Genomic DNA, 16955 nt, shown 5'->3' with positions numbered 1-16955 from the left:
AAAACATGTGGGTAAGTTGGCGGTTCATCGCAGTTGGATTCATCTGTTTCGATCCCAAATTAATAAAGGGACTTAGCCGAAAAGAAAATGAATGAAACTGTCTGTAGTGTATGTGTGTGAATGAGAGTGTATGGGCGTTTCCCAGTGATGGGTTGCAGCAGGAAGGGCATTCACTGTGTAAAACATATGCTGGATAAGTTGGCGGTTCATTCCGCAGATTAATAAAGGGACTAAAAGAACATGAATGCACGAATGAATATATATTTGAACTAACAGTTACGAAATAAACAGGCAATACAGCACCACTGAGGTTTCATTTATTCATTTTAATCACATTTCTTGTCTTGGAACTAACTTTAAGCAGGTGTATTAAGCAAGTTACTCAGCTTCACTGACTCCCTCAAATAAGTCACCGTCGTTTCTCTGATCATCTTTTCCTGTTATCGTTCTCATCTATACATCCGAAGTATCCCATAATTACATTTTTAAAAAACAAACTCACACTTTCCTCTCTAAAATCATTCAAAGTCATCTCTTAATCAAGCAAATCCTCTCTTTTAACGTGAATCAATCACAACCTTCAGCCTATGCATAAAATAATTGCAGAATCAATTAAAGGGACAGTTGCATATTAGTTCAGTATACAAGAATGATTCATTATCGATACAGAAATTCATATAAATTCTGAGCAAATATACACAGATAGAACTGGGTATAAAAAGACATACATCTTCCTTATAGCTGTAGATTTTCAGTTGCGGATATTTACAACAGTTTACAGCACGAGAACTGGAGTTGCTCAGGCAGACGTTTGGTCCGTTTGTAAAGCAGCATCTGTATGTGTAGCATCGACTGGTCCAAATATGAAGGTTTTGGATGATTTTAAGGAGGATCAAATGCTGGCCTCAACCCCAGGCTCCTCCAGGGTGGAAATCTGGAATGATGGAGGAAGCGGTGGAGAAAGGGGTGGAATATCCAACGGTGAAGTTCTGCAGACCCAACATCAGACATTTCCAACTGTAGCGAAGAGCCTTTCCTACGTTCTGGAAGACAGATTGTTGAATGTTTACGTTGTACATTATTATTTATAAGAAATGGTTTATTCACATGACTAAGAATTACTGCATTACAAAATACTTTGACTTAGAAAGATTCAGTAACACCTTAGAGTAGTGTTTCTCAACCACGTTCCTGGAGGACCACCAACAAAGCATTTTTTGGATGTCACCTTTGTCTGCCAGATCCATTACAGGTCTTTCAGTCTCTGCTAATGAGCTGATCATCTGAATCAGGTGTGTTTGGTTAAAGGGACATGGAAAATGTGCAGACCTGGTGGTCCTCCAGGAACGTGGTTGAGAAACACTGCCTTAGAGAACAAACTTTTGTCCAAATTAATTTAGTATTTTGTAAGGATCATTAGGGTGTCCTTATTTGTGACCTTAGACGATAATACCTTATGTTGCATATGTTGCACATTTCTGGCAATGGCTACAAAGTTGGGTCACAATGATCTATTTTACCCAAATGTCAAAAATCCTTTCAAGATCATGCTCAATCAAGATATTTTCTAAATTTCTTACTCCAAATACATCACAACTCAGTTTCTGATTAGTAATGTGCATCGCTAAATGCTAAATTTGGACAACTTTAAATAGGGGCTCCACGGTGGCCTCAGCAAGAAGGTCGCTGGTTCGAGTCCCGACTGGGTCAGTTGGCATTTCTGTGTGGAGTTTGCATGTACTCCCCGTGTTCGCGAGGGTTTCCTCCAGGTGCTCTGATTTCTCCCTACAGTCCAAAAACATGCAGTAGATAAGATTTTACTTTGTTGTTTTTAAAGCACTGAATGGGCAATCACCTTCTTATATTTCAGAACTTATTAACCTACAGTCAACTCCTCAGTCTCTTAGGTTGTCAAATAAAATTTTGCTGCAAATTCAAATTCAAGAATGAAGACACATTTTTATTAAATTGCCTTCCCAGGCTTTTAATCCTTACTGTGCATTGTTGCTGTAATACAATTATTCTTATTATCACTTTTATTGTTGTTTTACTGTTTTAGAATGTGTGATATGGTTTTGTTCAGCACTTTGGTCAGTGCCACGCTGAAGTTAAATGTGCTTTATAAATAAACTTTACTTTTACTTTTTTTTTTTTACTTTTAGTATAGGGGTGACCAACCCTGTTCCTGGAGATCTACCTTCCTGCAGATTTCAGTTGCAACCCATATCAAACACTCCTGCCTGTAATTATCACGTGCTGTTCAGGTCCAAATTAATTGGCTCAGGTGTGTTTGATCAGGGTTGGAGCTGAAATCTGCAGGAAGGTAGATCTCCAGGAACAGAGTTGAGCATCCCTGCAGTATTCTGTAAGTGAATTAAATAAATTAGTAGTGTATGAGTGTGAATAAGACAGTATGGGTGTTTCTCAGTACTGCATTACGGCTGAAAAAATATGCTGGAATAGTTGGCAGTTCATTATGCTGTGTCAGCCTCTGAAATAAAGACTAAGTCGAAGGAAAATGAATGAACTTTAAATCGGATTTTTCTCAGTATTTAGATTGTTTGGAACCCTCAGATTCCAGTTTTTTTTAAAGTTGTATCTTGGCCAAACATTGTCCTGTAATTAATATTTAATTAGACTTTCATGTGATGTCAAAATGTAACATTTTTAAAATTGACACTGGTTTTGACATATTCAAATACCTAAAAATGGCTAATTGCTGCATCAGAAAGTAGTTTGACTAAGACAAATTCATTTATACCTTAGAGAACAAACCTTTGTTATATTAATAAGTCTGGTGGTATAATTTAATTCATTATAATCATTAATATGTACTTTATTGATTTAGTTCTATAGTTTCCAGTTTTAATTTCTCCACAAAATCATTTTATGAAAATTAAATAAATTTAATAAATAATTACAAATAAACTACAAGGAACACACTGAGATAAACACAACATTTTTACAGTGTTTTAATACTTATTTTCTTTTTGTATGTATTGTTTTTTAATACACGGAATTAATGTAATTATCATTTTATTCTGGAAAAAATCCAAATACAAAATTCTGAGCAACAATAAATATTTAAACAGCTAGACTGAAATGTCATTTCCCCAAACTATTTTGGGCGAATCAGCAAGGCTTCATTCACAGATTCAGGAGGTTTAGCTTGTGCTCTTAGCAAAAATAAAGTATTAAGGCTCGGACGGCTCGGAGTGGGATGGAATTCCAAGGAGACATTCAAGAGGGATTAAACCAATTTAGCTGGATTTATCACTTTATACTGGCAGCAGCGTGTAGTTTATAGGCTTTACATTAGTGGCTGCCTCTGTGTTGGACAACAGGCCAGAAACAGGATGTACTGCTTTATCCTGAGAGAGGAAATTTCTCCTGCATGACAATGGATCACTGCATGTGATCTGAATGACCCGTTCCTCCCAAAATAACACAAATGAACGTCGGACTGTTATTGTGTTCAAGATTAACTAGAACAGCTTTTCGCTGAATTCAGTGTAATGTAATGTTGTTAAAATTAGGGCTGAACAACATGTTATTTAAGCATTGATATCGCAATAAATGTATGTGTAATAATCACATTGCATGATGAGATTATTTATTCAAAATTAAAGGATAAAGATATTATTAAATATATTTTTATTTTATATCAAATTATTAAGACAATGATGACTATAATATTTTTACGCTTGTTCAATTTCTATATTTGTATACTGTTAGACTTCCTAGAAAACCATTAAGCACTGTTTATTTATCATTTTTTGTGCTCTGTCATATTTGAGGATGCTTTTAATTTATTATAGTTTATGCAGATGCACTGTATAGAAAAATACCTGGTCACCCCAGTTGATCTAAATTAATGAAATCTTCCCAAATAGAGCTATTCAATTCATCTGATGAAATTATATTCATATTGCGATATATTCATACATTTCTTTTCTTACCCAATTTACCCACAGTATAGCGCATGCCTTTTAACTTGTGAGGGAAACTGGAGCACCCGGAGGAAACCCATGCTAACACAGGAAAAACATGCAAACTCCACTCAGAAATGCCAACTTACCCAGCCGAGTTTCGAACCAGTGACCTTCTTGCTGTGAGGTGACAGCCCTACCAACTGTGCCACCGTGTCACCCTATCGCAATATACTTTGCAGCAAAACAAAATATTGCAATGTCGGATTTTACTGTGTCCCAATGCATAAAACAAGTAAAATGTCTCTTTTGGGGTCATTTTTTAGTTACATAAATCCACCATACTTGTGTTTATTTAATGCAAATCTAAACATTTTTGTTATGTTTTGAGTCTTGTTCTGTAGCCGTCCATAATTATACATTATTAATAAAAGTTTAATGTATTCTGTTTTGTGGTTGTGGGAAGGATGAGTTTCAAACCAATGTACTATGGGTCAACAACACACACTGTTGCCAGCAATTTACCACAACTTCCTCTTTATACAGTAACTTTCCTGTAAATATGTTTTACAGTAGAAGGGCCCTACCACAATTTCACAGTAAAATAGCGTTATGGCAACTTCTTTTTATAGTAAAATGCCCTTTACCACATAATTTAACAGAATGACAATTTTTACAGTATTTTTACCGTTCTGTAATTTATTTACATTTTACACTGGCAGTACAAAACTATTAGTTTTAGTATTTACTATTACTAAAATTTTATTAATTTTAATAAATTCCAAACTATATATAATAATATAATATAATATAATAAATTCTGAGATCATGTACTGCAGTATTTTTATTATTCATTGTTATTAAATCCATTTGAAATGGTTTACAAAAGAAATTTTTATTTATCAATCTATTTATCTAAATGCATTTTGTGACACAAGATGTAAACTAATATTTTTTTATTAACTGTCTCAATTTTGTCTTCAACTACAGAAGCAGAACTTGATTACTTTGATTACAGTGGAATATCTCACATTTCTAATATGCAGTAAATTACAGTAAAAGTAACAAAACAATCAACAATGCAGTGCATATTACAGTAGTGAACTGTAAAGAATGTGTGTGGTATTTTTACTTGGACATTTTTATACATTTCACTATATTTCACTTTATATTGTTTATAAAGCTCACACTTAGCAATTAGCTGCTTCTAAATGCTTTGGGGGGAAAAAGATTTTAAGTGGATTACAGAGGGACGGTGTTTACTAAAGATGCTCTATTTACACTCAGTCTCGTCAGTTTTAATTGGCTGAGTCTGATAAGGAAACTGTCTAAGACTCCAGACAGGTCACCCATTGATCTCTGACCTATAATCTAACACAGGGTCAGCATATTCACTAGATAAAATTACCCCTTTGAAAAAAATGTACATGATTACTCAAAGCATCAGATAAAAAGGGATTTTTCACTGTGCATAATTGTATTATCAATACCCCCTTTATAGCAAGGAACATTTTGTTTTTGAATGCATGATTTCATTACTTAATAGTCAGATGTGAATGGGGAAATTTAATTGACCAGAAATATTAAACTTGTTTTACAGGTATATTGTAAAGAAAAAGAATAGAAAATTGCCTGTATGCTGTAATAGTGACAACACTGTAAAAAATGTTACTTAGATCTAACTTATAAAAAGTGAGGCAAGTGGTTGCATCGGACGTTTTAGGTTGATTCAACTTCCAGCCTTTTTTAAGTATTTTAAACACTAAAACATTGCTTAAAACAAATGCAATAAAATTAAGTTGAGCCAACTAATATTTCTAAAATTACTCAAATCAGATAAACTTACTTTTTTTGTTAAACTTAACTTACTTATACATTGCTATATGTTGACTGTACTCATTTTAATTAAGTATTATGAACTTAATGATCTAAATAAAATTAACCATGCATATGTCATTTAAAACGAATTTAATTGACTTCTGGCTGTAACCTCAGAAAATAAATCTTCGTTTCTATATTGTAAGCACAATATACACTAGTAAAAACAGATAAACAGACTTTCCTGTCAATAACAATTAAATAAGAATGGGAAGATGGATTAAAGACCATAACATGTATTCAATATCAATCGATGTTCCTTTTAATAGTGACTACAAAATAGGCCATTAATGTGGCTACACATACACAATACATAAATAAAAACATTAATAATACCAGATCCTATTGAGAAATCATCCAAGGCAACTCAGTGAGGAGATTTGCATATTTTGATGAAGATTTAGGATGCATAATGTCCAGTCCCACAAAGAGTCTCTAATATATCTCAAATGTATACAGTTTTGATGGATACTTGAAGTCGAGGACATCGGTAAGTCCAAACAGGAGCCATCATGCATTTGACAGGTTTGGCAAACCTCTGACAGTCCTATGATAATCCAAACTGTGTTGGGCTGATGGCAAATTTTTCCCGTGGGCAGCCGCATGCACCTCTGATTCCTCACAACTCTATTGGTAGAGACAAAAAGAAACAGGAGTTCAGGTGGTTGCTACCAAACAACATTAAATAGCTAAATACTGAATAGGAAATAACTACAAGTGAAGTTACAAAAGTCCAGTGAGAATGATGCATGGATGAAACACCTTAGTTTATCCGTTAAAAATTACCTTAGTTAAAATTACCTAACTTCTATTTAAAAAATAAAAAAAGGTTATAGAGGTTGTGTAATTACATTATTCCAGGTGTTTTTAGTTATCAAATTTAAAAAAAAAAACTGTGATTTTACTCAGTGTAACAGTGCATGTCATTGTGGTTTCCTGTCAATCACAGAATTGTTAAAATTTAGGTATTACATTTTTTTGTTTATTTTGGCAACTTATAAAGCATAAGAATGTGTATTTAATTTAGATATTAAAACTGTTTGAAAATGGCTATATGAAAATTATAGAATACAAGTTCTATAATTTAAATGTCATCTTCATTTTGCACCAAACTTTGCACGTCATAATACAAATTTTATTAAATAAATAAATAAATACATTGCCATTTTACACATTACATTAAGGTTTACATTAAATGTTTGCTAAAGCTACATTTAATTGACTTTTTCTTCAAATTTAATGTCACTGGCAAATGACAGTTCAGTGATTCAGTGTTATCAGTTAGCTTTATTGAAAGACTGACAGATAATAAGAAACTGCATTAGGATATTTTTATACTGTTTTTACTGTTGCACACATAATATCTGTGTAAAAAAAACAGTAAAAAATGACTGTTGCACTTCAGATATCAAATGTAAGTTAATTCTATGGAGCCCACTATTGTTTGCAATTTTACCAATGTTTTACTTGCCTGCAAATAATTATAGCTGTAGTTGTATCTAATGTTTTTCTTACCTGGATGTGAAGTTTGAAGATCCACAGGTAACAAAATCACTTTAGTATCTAAAGACCAAGAACATGCATTTTAGAATGAGGTGCATACAGTTTAAATGGTTCTGTAAACATCAGTAGTAAATGTAATTTAAGTTAAAATAAATTGTAAATGTGTAATTTATTCACTATGCAGCATTAAAAAACTTATGGACTAAATCTCTAAAACACAAACTTTAAGTTATACTTTCTCTTACGTTAAACACAAACTACTTAACTGTTGCATACGTTTCTGCATTTAATATCCATCCTTAATGTGCTGCTATAACTTAGGTGAGCTAACTTTAGCTAAGTTAGCGCTAGCAAACTGAACCCCCACACCCCGACCGCCCACCAGTGACCTTGTTAATCGGTTCTGCAACGTTAGTTATACCTACTAAGTGTTTTAAAACTACTTTCACTATTTTTTCTCAATAATATCACTTTTAATCATTAGCATAAACTAGCGTTGGTTAGCGTTAGCCAACTTAGCTTTCCATGTGAGAGCAGTCTAACTGTTAACATACCTGAGGCTACAGTACAATTTACAAAGCTAAAACCTTACCTGCCTAGCGAAGACAGCAGTTTTGCATGACTTTACAATTATCATTCGGCTAAATTTGCAACTTACCGTGTTAATCAGATCCGCTGCTGGGAGCAGTTAATGTCGACCATTGCAGAAGCTGCGTCTGCCTGCTAAATCCCGGGCAATGAAAAAGGAGTCACGCAAAACTATAAAAATCACGTTTTATGAACACCTGCCCACATCGACAGCTGCTCTAATAAATTGTCTGTGTCAACTCACTTTTATAACATTTATTCTACACAATAACCACGTAAAAAAATCTACTCAAATAAATTGCATTAGTTTTATTCAAAATATACAGTTATATAAAAACTGATATATTTTAAGTAAAGAGGAAGCAAATTTAATTTTTTTGGTATAAAACAAATAAAATTAACTAGATTGCAATTATTTAAAGTAGATAGAACCAACTTTGTGAGTGTAGCACTTTTTACAGTGAATAATGTATAAATAATGAAAATACATAATGTTAAAAAAAACATTAGCCATTGCTGGAGTACATTGATTTAGTAGCAATAACACAATATAGTATTATGGAATATTTTAAATTCAAGTTGTGTCTAAACTTTTGTTTTTCAATACTTTACTTTTAGGCATCACAAATTAATATTGTTGTTTTAAAGATCAAATAACAGCTATTCATTTAATTATCAAAGAGTACTGAAACCATGTCTCACAGAGGCAGCACATTTGCTGCTGCGTTGATAATTTGCACACCAAATCAGCGAGTTGATTTCTCAAAGATCATGGGACTCTGAAGTCTGTAACAATTCCCATTGGCCATCAGATGAAACCCAGTTGTTATACATTTTTTAACAGTGTAGTAATATTTCAGAATATCACTATTTTTGTTGTCTTTGATCAAATAAATGCAGCCTCTGTAGGATTTTATTTAAAATAGACTCAGAACTTAGTCACATTTTACTAAAAGGTTTCATTAGTACTACTCATTACTAACATGAACTAATAATAAACAATACTCAAACAGCATTTAATAATCATAGTTCAGCCTTATTAAAATCTAAATTCATGCTTATTAACATTTACTGACTGTGAGTTAACAATGGACTAACAATGGACAACTTTATTTCTATTAACTAATATTAACAAACATGAATAAATACTGCAATAAATGTGTTGATCATTGTGTGTTTATGTTAGTGAATAAACTGACCTAAAGGAACAGTTCATCACAAATTTGCTCTATTTACTCACTTTTACGTTTGAAACCTTTATGAGTATCTTTCTTATGTTGAACACACAAAACCTTATATTTGATTAAAGCTGAAAAAGTGTAACCATTGACTACCATAGTAGCAAAAACAAATAGCCTGGAAGTCATTTCCAGCTTCCTTTTGTGTTCAACAGAAGAAAGAAACTATAAAACAGATTTGGAACAAATAAGGATGTGTAAATAATGGAAGAATTTACATTTTTGGGTGAACTATCCCTTTACACAACACTAATACAGCCTTATTGTAATGTGGTACTGAACTTTTGATGTTTGCATCCCAGCCCCCCAACCCCCCAAAAAACATTTTCCCTTTAAATAGCAGTTTTTTGTGCATCATACAAAATAATATTTAAATTATGTTGATGTCAGAATTTAATTCATTGAAGTGTTCACAGTGTATTCGACTTATTAAAAAAATATGGATTCATTACCGTCCATAAAATCAACAAAGGCATAACTGTAAAAAAACAAAGCTTGTGCATCATAGAAAATAATATTTAGACACATTTAGAGTTGATTTTGAATATTTGATCTCAAATGGTCTCAGAGTTTATTGACTTCTACAATTTTTACTATAAAAAGTTATTATTGTAAAATAAAATAATTACTAAAATAAATAAAGTGCTAATCTAAAAAACAGAGTCTTGTGAACAATTTGGTCCTGGTTTTATTGTATAATTTCATATGGTTGAATTGTTTAATTCAATTGTATGGTTATTATTATTATTTTTTTAATTGAGAAATTATGCCTTGTACAAAGGGCGCATATTTATGTCTATCTGACATATATTTTTGGCTCAAACGTCAAACTAACTCTAGTGTTACCGAACTTTAATTGGTATGTTTGCAGAAAATCAGGCCCGGCGCTACGGGGGGGCAAAGGGTGGCATTGCCCCCTCAGACAGAGTTTGTGCCCCCCCAGTTTTTATAAAGGATTGTTCACTCAAACTGAAAATTCTTTCTGTCATTAATTATTAACACTCCCGTCCTTCCAACCTTCAGAACACACATTTAAATATTTTAAAATATATGACATAGCAATTAAATTATGAAAATGGTGAGGTTAAAGCTAGTCCTATAGTCCAGAGATCCGGTCCCCGCGTCAGGTCTGGTGCGCCCGTAAATAGCCTTTAAAACGCGCACACGGCGATGGAGGCGCACTCAACTCACAAGGGAGAAAATGGGTGACATGATAGAAGCAGCTTAATTCATTACATGTTTTGGTTAACTAATTATTTAAACACAACTCTCTTGAGCTCTAAAAGGAAAAAACACATAAGAAATTTGCTGTTAAATTAATTTTAGCAGAGACGCAACTGCCAGTCATTTATTAGTTATTCGGGAAGATGTAGCCTAATAAAAATGTTTTAATAAAAATAAATAGTTTACTGCACAGTCCCACAGTAGGCTACACTATAAATAATATTTTAATTTATTTATTAATATTATTATTAATATTATTACAATTAAGCTAAAATTGACAAAACGCAGAACCCTTTGAATGTTTGCTTTCATTTTGCTGAAAAGTGCACTTTTACAGTTGCGTAGAGAAACATCCCATTATGCAACTGCAGTCAAGGTATAACACATAATAAATGCATTTTGCGTTTAAAGATGATTGGCCTGCGAAGTCAAGTTTGCAGTGTTACACTCTAAAAAGGAATGTGTTGAAAACAACACAACATGTGTTATTTTCAACACATGTCCTGAGTGTGCTCAGGGACAACACATGTTGAGTTAAGTTTAACACACAAAATGTGTCATAAAATGTAACACATTAATGTGCAGCATAAGTTGACACACAGATGTGTTATTTTTGTATGTGTTTAACACAACTGTGTGTTACTATTCATTTTTTGTAATTTTAAATGTAAAAAATATTATAAATGTAAAATCAATATACAAAATCTCACAGGAAACAATAAACACTGTTCACATACTGTTTAATTTTCCCAAATGCATTCAAATGTTTTACAGCAATTCATTGTACATAATATAAAAACTCACTTTATAAAAGTATTCATTAAATTGAACTCGTATCTGTTACGCATGCCAATAAAATGTCAAATATGTATGAAACATATCCATTTTCAAAATTATTCTCTAGTGAAAGAAATTAATAACCATAGCACACTGTTTATACATTCACCCACATGTAAGGTGCTTGTCTTAACAAAATAAATCATTGTCAAATATAGTCAAAACACTTCAAACATTTAGGTAACCCTTTATAGTAACGACACAATATAAATTATTTATTAAGCATTAGCAAGTACAGTAGTTGATTCACTATTTGTTAAGCATTAAATCTACATTATAAGACATTAGTAATGGGTTTCTAAATACAGCTACAAAGGCTGTTTTCTTGACTTATAAGCACATTTATAATGTGCCTAACAATTGTACTTTTATAATTCATACTTTCAAATACAAATGGTTTGTAAATAATGCAGTCCTTGATTTAGTAGTGAAAAAATAATCAGAAGCAAAGTGTGAAGGTACAATTATTAAGCACATTAAACATTTACTTATAAGTCAAGAATACAGCATTTGTAAACCGCTAATGTCTTATAATGTAGAGTTAACGCTTTACAAATTAATGAATTCACCATTTGCTAATGCTTAATAAATGATTTATAGTGTGTAGTTATTATAAAGTGTTACCAAAGTTTCAATCACTAACATGTTTAAAACAATATTTTGTATTTAGGAGATACATACTGCTGATCACAAAATGACAAAATGTCTAGAGGTCTGTAATCTATTAAGTCCCCAGGCAGCAAAGCAAAGAGAAAACGATTTGTTCTGATGACACTGAAGAAAAAAATATGTTCATCAAAATACTTAACCCTTAAAACTCTCGTTCCCTGTGTGTCCTGACTCTTCAGAAGGGCATGAATTAATTTTAAAATGATCTGTTGAGATGTTTTAAAAAGGAATTTAAATTATGATATGTTCTAGGGCAACGATTTTGACTACAAATTAAAGTTAGGTTGTGACTATCAGAGAGTGCATGCATTTCCCTTAAATGCCAAATTACAAAATCATTTTAAAGACACTTTGGATAGGTGTACATGCTTATTTCAATTAGGTACAAGACTGCACCTTAGCAATTAATTCCATGACCTTTAATCGTGTGCAAGATGACTGGGACAAGGACAAGTCATATATATATATATATATATACTCAAAAAAAAAAAAACAGAAGACAGTTGGCATGGATACTGAAAATTGCACAGCCAGAAGAATTTGAAAAGTCTGTCTACAGCACAGGTCAGGCTTTCAGGATCGAGTGGAAGAGCAAAAGAGTCATTCTTTGCCACAGCTACAAGTACACGTACACGTACAAGGATCCATGTCCTAGACAACCAATAGAAACCAACTGCGGCTGAGCTGACTTCAGGGTCCCTTTCATGGATTCAGTGAGCAAAGATGTAACGGTGGTACCAGCCTTCAGGAATGAAACAATAAAAAGCATAAGAAAATGTTGCTGCATTAGAAACATTTTATTTATCATAAGCTAAACCAATAAAAACTATACCGGCACTTGCTCCAACAGGTAGGACACAGCAGAAGTCACACAGCATTTACTCCCAGCAACACTTCTCCCAGAGGCAGTGGGTGGAAGAAGATGAATAAGGATCTTTAACAGTTTAACAGCTCATCTTGAAGTGAAGATACAGGTCACATGCAAAATAAGAATTTAAACAAAATATATTAGAAATTAATATCTTTAATAGAATATTAATATTCACATTAAGTTTTATCTTTTAAACTATTTTTAGAAAAGTGTGCACATGCAACAGATATTTTGGCTGAAACTCATACCATCATGCTGATTGTCAGCCATCTTCAGTAAGAGTCTGATGTCAATATTCTTCTCCAAGATGCTATTTCTTTGAGTTCTGGAATTATCGTCCCTTCCCTTTTCTGGATAAACAAGTCTTCGTTCCTATCTGTGAGCTTGGAAAATTCAATGTCCATCTTTAAAGAAAGAAAGAAATCAGAAACAAAGAAATATTAATATTACAATTATGAAATAAATGTCTGTGTAAAGTTCTGTCTTAGTTGAGCATGTCTATTACCAAAGCTGGCATGTCAAGAAATCTGGGATAGTCCTTGAAGATTTCAGCAAGAGATTTTGAAGGGATTTTGTTGTTATCCATCTTCTTCTGTAACTGAAGGTTTGATTGATTGCAGTCTTTATTGATGATAAATTGTCTGGTCGCATCTTCTTTATCAGAGACAACAACTCACTTGGTACGGTTTCATCTGGACTTGGTGAAGAAGGTTGCGGTGTACAATGATGATGTTTTAAACTGTACACCCACTGGCTCTGTTGAAGCTTCCGTCTGACTGTGTGATGGCCTAGCAAAAAAAAAAAATCCTCCTGACATTAGTAATGTAAAAACAGAACTAATGAAAGTCAAATAAATGAGCAACTTATATACACATTCCTAATAAATTCAGTTTATAATGTAAAAACATTCTTACATTCTCATGTCCCTCATTTTCACCAAAGGGCACCTGAGGGGAACAATGACAGAATCTCTTTTGCTAGTACCAGCTTTTCTATACCAGAAGGATAGCTAAAAAAGTAAAAAACAAATACAGTTGCATAAATTGCTTATACACAAACATTGACAAACAAAAAATTGACTAAACAGTGGTACTTCAGAATTGATTGGGATAAATTGTTAAATGTATTTATTTAAAATATTTTTTAAATGTAGAATTTATTTTAATATATAACTTATTTAAATAAATGTAATTTATTTAATTTGCAAATAAATACATCTTACATGAAATAAACAAACCACATACTCACAATCCATGTTTCTCTACAAGGACACTGACAGCAACTTTTTGACAGTCTTCATGTTCTCTCAGGATTGAAGAGGCTTTTCTTCAAGCAGCGTCAGCAAACTAGTTGTGTTGCCAGTCTGAGTTGAATCTGTTAAAGGACACTAAGAAATGCCAAAACATTTTATTTATTTAAATGTTTACGTTTATCTATAGTAATATAAAGGGAGAAATATATTAATGTTTTACCTGCACACTTCTTTCTAATGAGTCCGGGGGGTTGCTTGCAATATAATATATTTGAAATTTGCCAAGCTCCTTTACTCCTGCATTTACATCAGTGTCAATGAACTTGAAAATCTGTCAAATTTCAATATTCAATCAAAAGATAGTTGAGACCTGTTTGACTAAGGCTATCAGATCTCCAACATTGCCATCTGTGAATAGTTTTCTCCATATTTCCTTTCTGTCTATGAAGACAGTTGCAAGAACGCGGTGTAATTTGTTCCTCGACTTCCATCTCCTAAGAGAGAAATTCATACAGCACAATGAGAAAACAAACACCTGTAACTGTGTATGACAATAAAAAGTACACTTTTAAATAGTATGCGACTAGTAGGGTACCACAAAATGGCGCGCAAAACTGAGTACATTAAAGATCTTCATATTTTAGCTATTGTTTATGAATTTGCTCACACCTCGGCGCCATTTGGTGTCTGTACAAAGCACCCAACTAACGTTACGACAAGGGATTTATGTTTAAATTCCTGCCGCAGAGCTTCATATAAGGTTATATATTAAATAACCTTATGATAATAACGTAATGTTAAATGCATAAATTATATCTGGTAGCGTTACCTCGAGTGTCAGAGACGCAGAGGCTTTTTAAAGTGACGGCAACTCTTACACCAAAATGCAGTACATATTTAGGGTAAGTCTTTCGCCTTATATGTAACTTATTATTAACAATTCTGCCAAGTGCCAACGCAGCTTTACAAAAGACGCGCCAGATGCGTTAGCTTGCGCGGCTAAAGTTAATGTTACATGACAGAGTTGCCAAGTCCCGTGTATCAGGAGTACGAAACATGAAAACATAATAAAAGTAACAAAAATAACTTCTTGGTCAACTAACACAAAACATTCTCACGCAGAGTGGAAGAAATATTTACTATCGTAGACGAATTTTAATGAATTTCACTCACCTGAGGCAGAGAGGTGCGTTATCCGATAGAGCTCTGGGAGAGCGTCAGTTGAAAAAGAACGTCACTGCGCATGCGCGTGCAGAAATTCACAGTATAAACCCCGAAATATAGAATTTTTAGCCACATACTCACAAATGCTTATTTTATATTACCATCATGATAAATAAACTACATAAACTCATAACACAGTGCCATTTGACTACAGGCAAAAATGCATTGTATTCCAACATACTGTTTAAATGTGTTTAACACAGTCAATGTGTAAACAGTTAAGCACAATATTAACACACAATGTGTCCGTAGTAACACAAAATGTGTTACGACCTGTTTAACACATATTTTGTGTAAATTTTTAACACATCACTTTTAAGAGTGTATAAATGGAATAGGTATAGTGCTTAAGTGGATTTACCGCGGATCAACCGAGAAATCTCGTGCGCTGCAGGTAGGCAGAATGATAATCTTTTAAAAGTATGTAACTTAGGCTATACTGCTATTTGCTCATGCAAAATTAAACAACATAAAATATATTGTAGATCTGTTTTAAGAGCTAAAATACAACATATCGAGTTTGTTTTGACTTAGCTCATGGCCCTAAAATGAAAATAACCTGAAAACAAGCTATTAAAAAAGGCCTAATAAATAAAATAATTAATAAATAAAATGACGGGTAGGCCTAGAAACTATGGTACATATGGTTTATGATGGTTTACAATATCACGAAAAAAGCACATTTATAATAGCCTTAGACAAATCTTTGTTTTTACATTTAAAATGATGAAAAAAAAAAGTTATATAGCATATAAAAATTTAACCAATTTTCACGGTAATAACTGTGAATTTTTGTATCTTTTTTAGGTATTTTTCTGGCTACACTAATGCCTTAAAATGTAACTAAGTAATTGTTTTGAATGACATTAGATTGTCACATTTAGCTTTTCCCCAACACTGATGTTGGTTGTGAAGCGTGATGACTCGGTTAAGCTGATTTCACTATATTTATTTACCGGTTAAATGAATAGTCTGATCGTGGGTCAGCTTGTATGTGTGGGCATAATTTGACGTCTTTACCTAAAACTTTAAACATTCATAGGGCTGTTATTTGAAATAAAACGGAAATAAGGAGAATAACATATGATTTAAAGCACTCGTTTGGCACTGAAGCCATCATCCGTCTGCATTAATAAGCGGTATGCATTACCATCGTTAATAAAATTCGTAATAGCGAAACTGCGTATATTACTATTAAAACGTAGCCTATATTACTGCCTTAGGTCAGTAACTTAGGCAGTAATGCAAAGTAATAATAAATGCGAATAAATAGCCTAAATGAAAGAAACAAGAGACCAAAATCAGTCACCAGGTCTAGTGCCCCCCTATGGATTTAAAGTGCCCCCTCAGTTTTGACTTCCTGGCGCCGGGCCTGCAGAAAATAATCAGCTCAGGAAAACAAAACAGCAGTTTTTTAAAAGTGTATACCTTTTTGTATTTCTTGTACTTTTCCTTCTTCTTCACTTTCTTGTCCTCCTTCAGTGTGTGCTGGCTGTCGTCCTCCAGCAAGAGCTCGTAAGGTGATCTCTCGGTCAGGGCTGTAAACTGCGGCTCTCTGGGACTCTTCTTCTTCTTTTTCTTCTTCTTCTCCGCCGGCTGATCGACACTCTGCTCCGGCGCGGCTGCATCGACCTGCCGCCGGTATCTGCCCTCCTCAAACAGGCCAAACCGCGGGACGCAGAGAGACTTGGGCTTCATGGTCTCCTTCAGGAGTCTGCTTTACTTTGCTTTGCTCTGACTGA

The 16955-nt window shown here is 33.4% G+C and overlaps 1 protein-coding gene, 2 long non-coding RNA genes and 1 pseudogene across 4 annotated transcripts; all 4 read right to left on the bottom strand.

The window, feature by feature from the left end:
* Positions 1-306: 306 nt before the first annotated feature.
* si:dkey-126g1.9 lies at positions 307-16953 on the bottom strand. Its single transcript, XM_087307475.1, has 2 exons — positions 16642-16953; positions 307-1043 (listed from the first exon to the last, which is right to left on the bottom strand). Exons 1-2 carry the CDS (start codon positions 16909-16911, stop codon positions 906-908), a joined length of 408 nt encoding a protein of 135 aa, XP_087163601.1. The 5' UTR covers positions 16912-16953; the 3' UTR covers positions 307-905.
* LOC147838253 (uncharacterized) lies at positions 6047-8028 on the bottom strand. Its single transcript, XR_015523762.1, has 3 exons — positions 7969-8028; positions 7323-7370; positions 6047-6434 (listed from the first exon to the last, which is right to left on the bottom strand). It is a non-coding gene; the product is annotated as an uncharacterized LOC147838253 (long non-coding RNA).
* On the bottom strand, positions 12109-13612 carry LOC147838252 (uncharacterized; annotated as a pseudogene). Its single transcript, XR_015524222.1, has 5 exons — positions 13609-13612; positions 13243-13525; positions 12980-13141; positions 12699-12817; positions 12109-12608 (listed from the first exon to the last, which is right to left on the bottom strand). The product of XR_015524222.1 is annotated as an uncharacterized LOC147838252 (transcript).
* On the bottom strand, positions 13988-14498 carry LOC147838251 (uncharacterized). The gene is made up of 3 exons (XR_015523763.1): positions 14360-14498; positions 14210-14286; positions 13988-14124 (listed from the first exon to the last, which is right to left on the bottom strand). It is a non-coding gene; the product is annotated as an uncharacterized LOC147838251 (long non-coding RNA).
* Positions 16954-16955: the final 2 nt, after the last annotated feature.

This window comes from Danio rerio, chromosome 23 (genome assembly GCF_052040795.2).
Source record: "Danio rerio strain M-AB ecotype USA chromosome 23, GRCz13ab, whole genome shotgun sequence".
In the NCBI taxonomy this organism is placed as follows: Eukaryota; Metazoa; Chordata; class Actinopteri; order Cypriniformes; family Danionidae; genus Danio; species Danio rerio.
Note: the sequence above shows the minus strand (reverse complement) of the source record. Positions and strands in the feature narration are given on the sequence as shown.

Excerpts from the sequence above, each read along its gene's own strand:
- si:dkey-126g1.9 (XM_087307475.1), bottom strand. The coding sequence starts at position 16,911 with ATGAAGCCCAAGTCTCTCTGCGTCCCGCGGTTTGGCCTGTTTGAGGAG. Across the intron at positions 1,044-16,641 it reads AGTACAAGAAATACAAAAAG|AACGTAGGAAAGGCTCTTCG; the intron begins GTATACACTTTT and ends TCTGTCTTCCAG.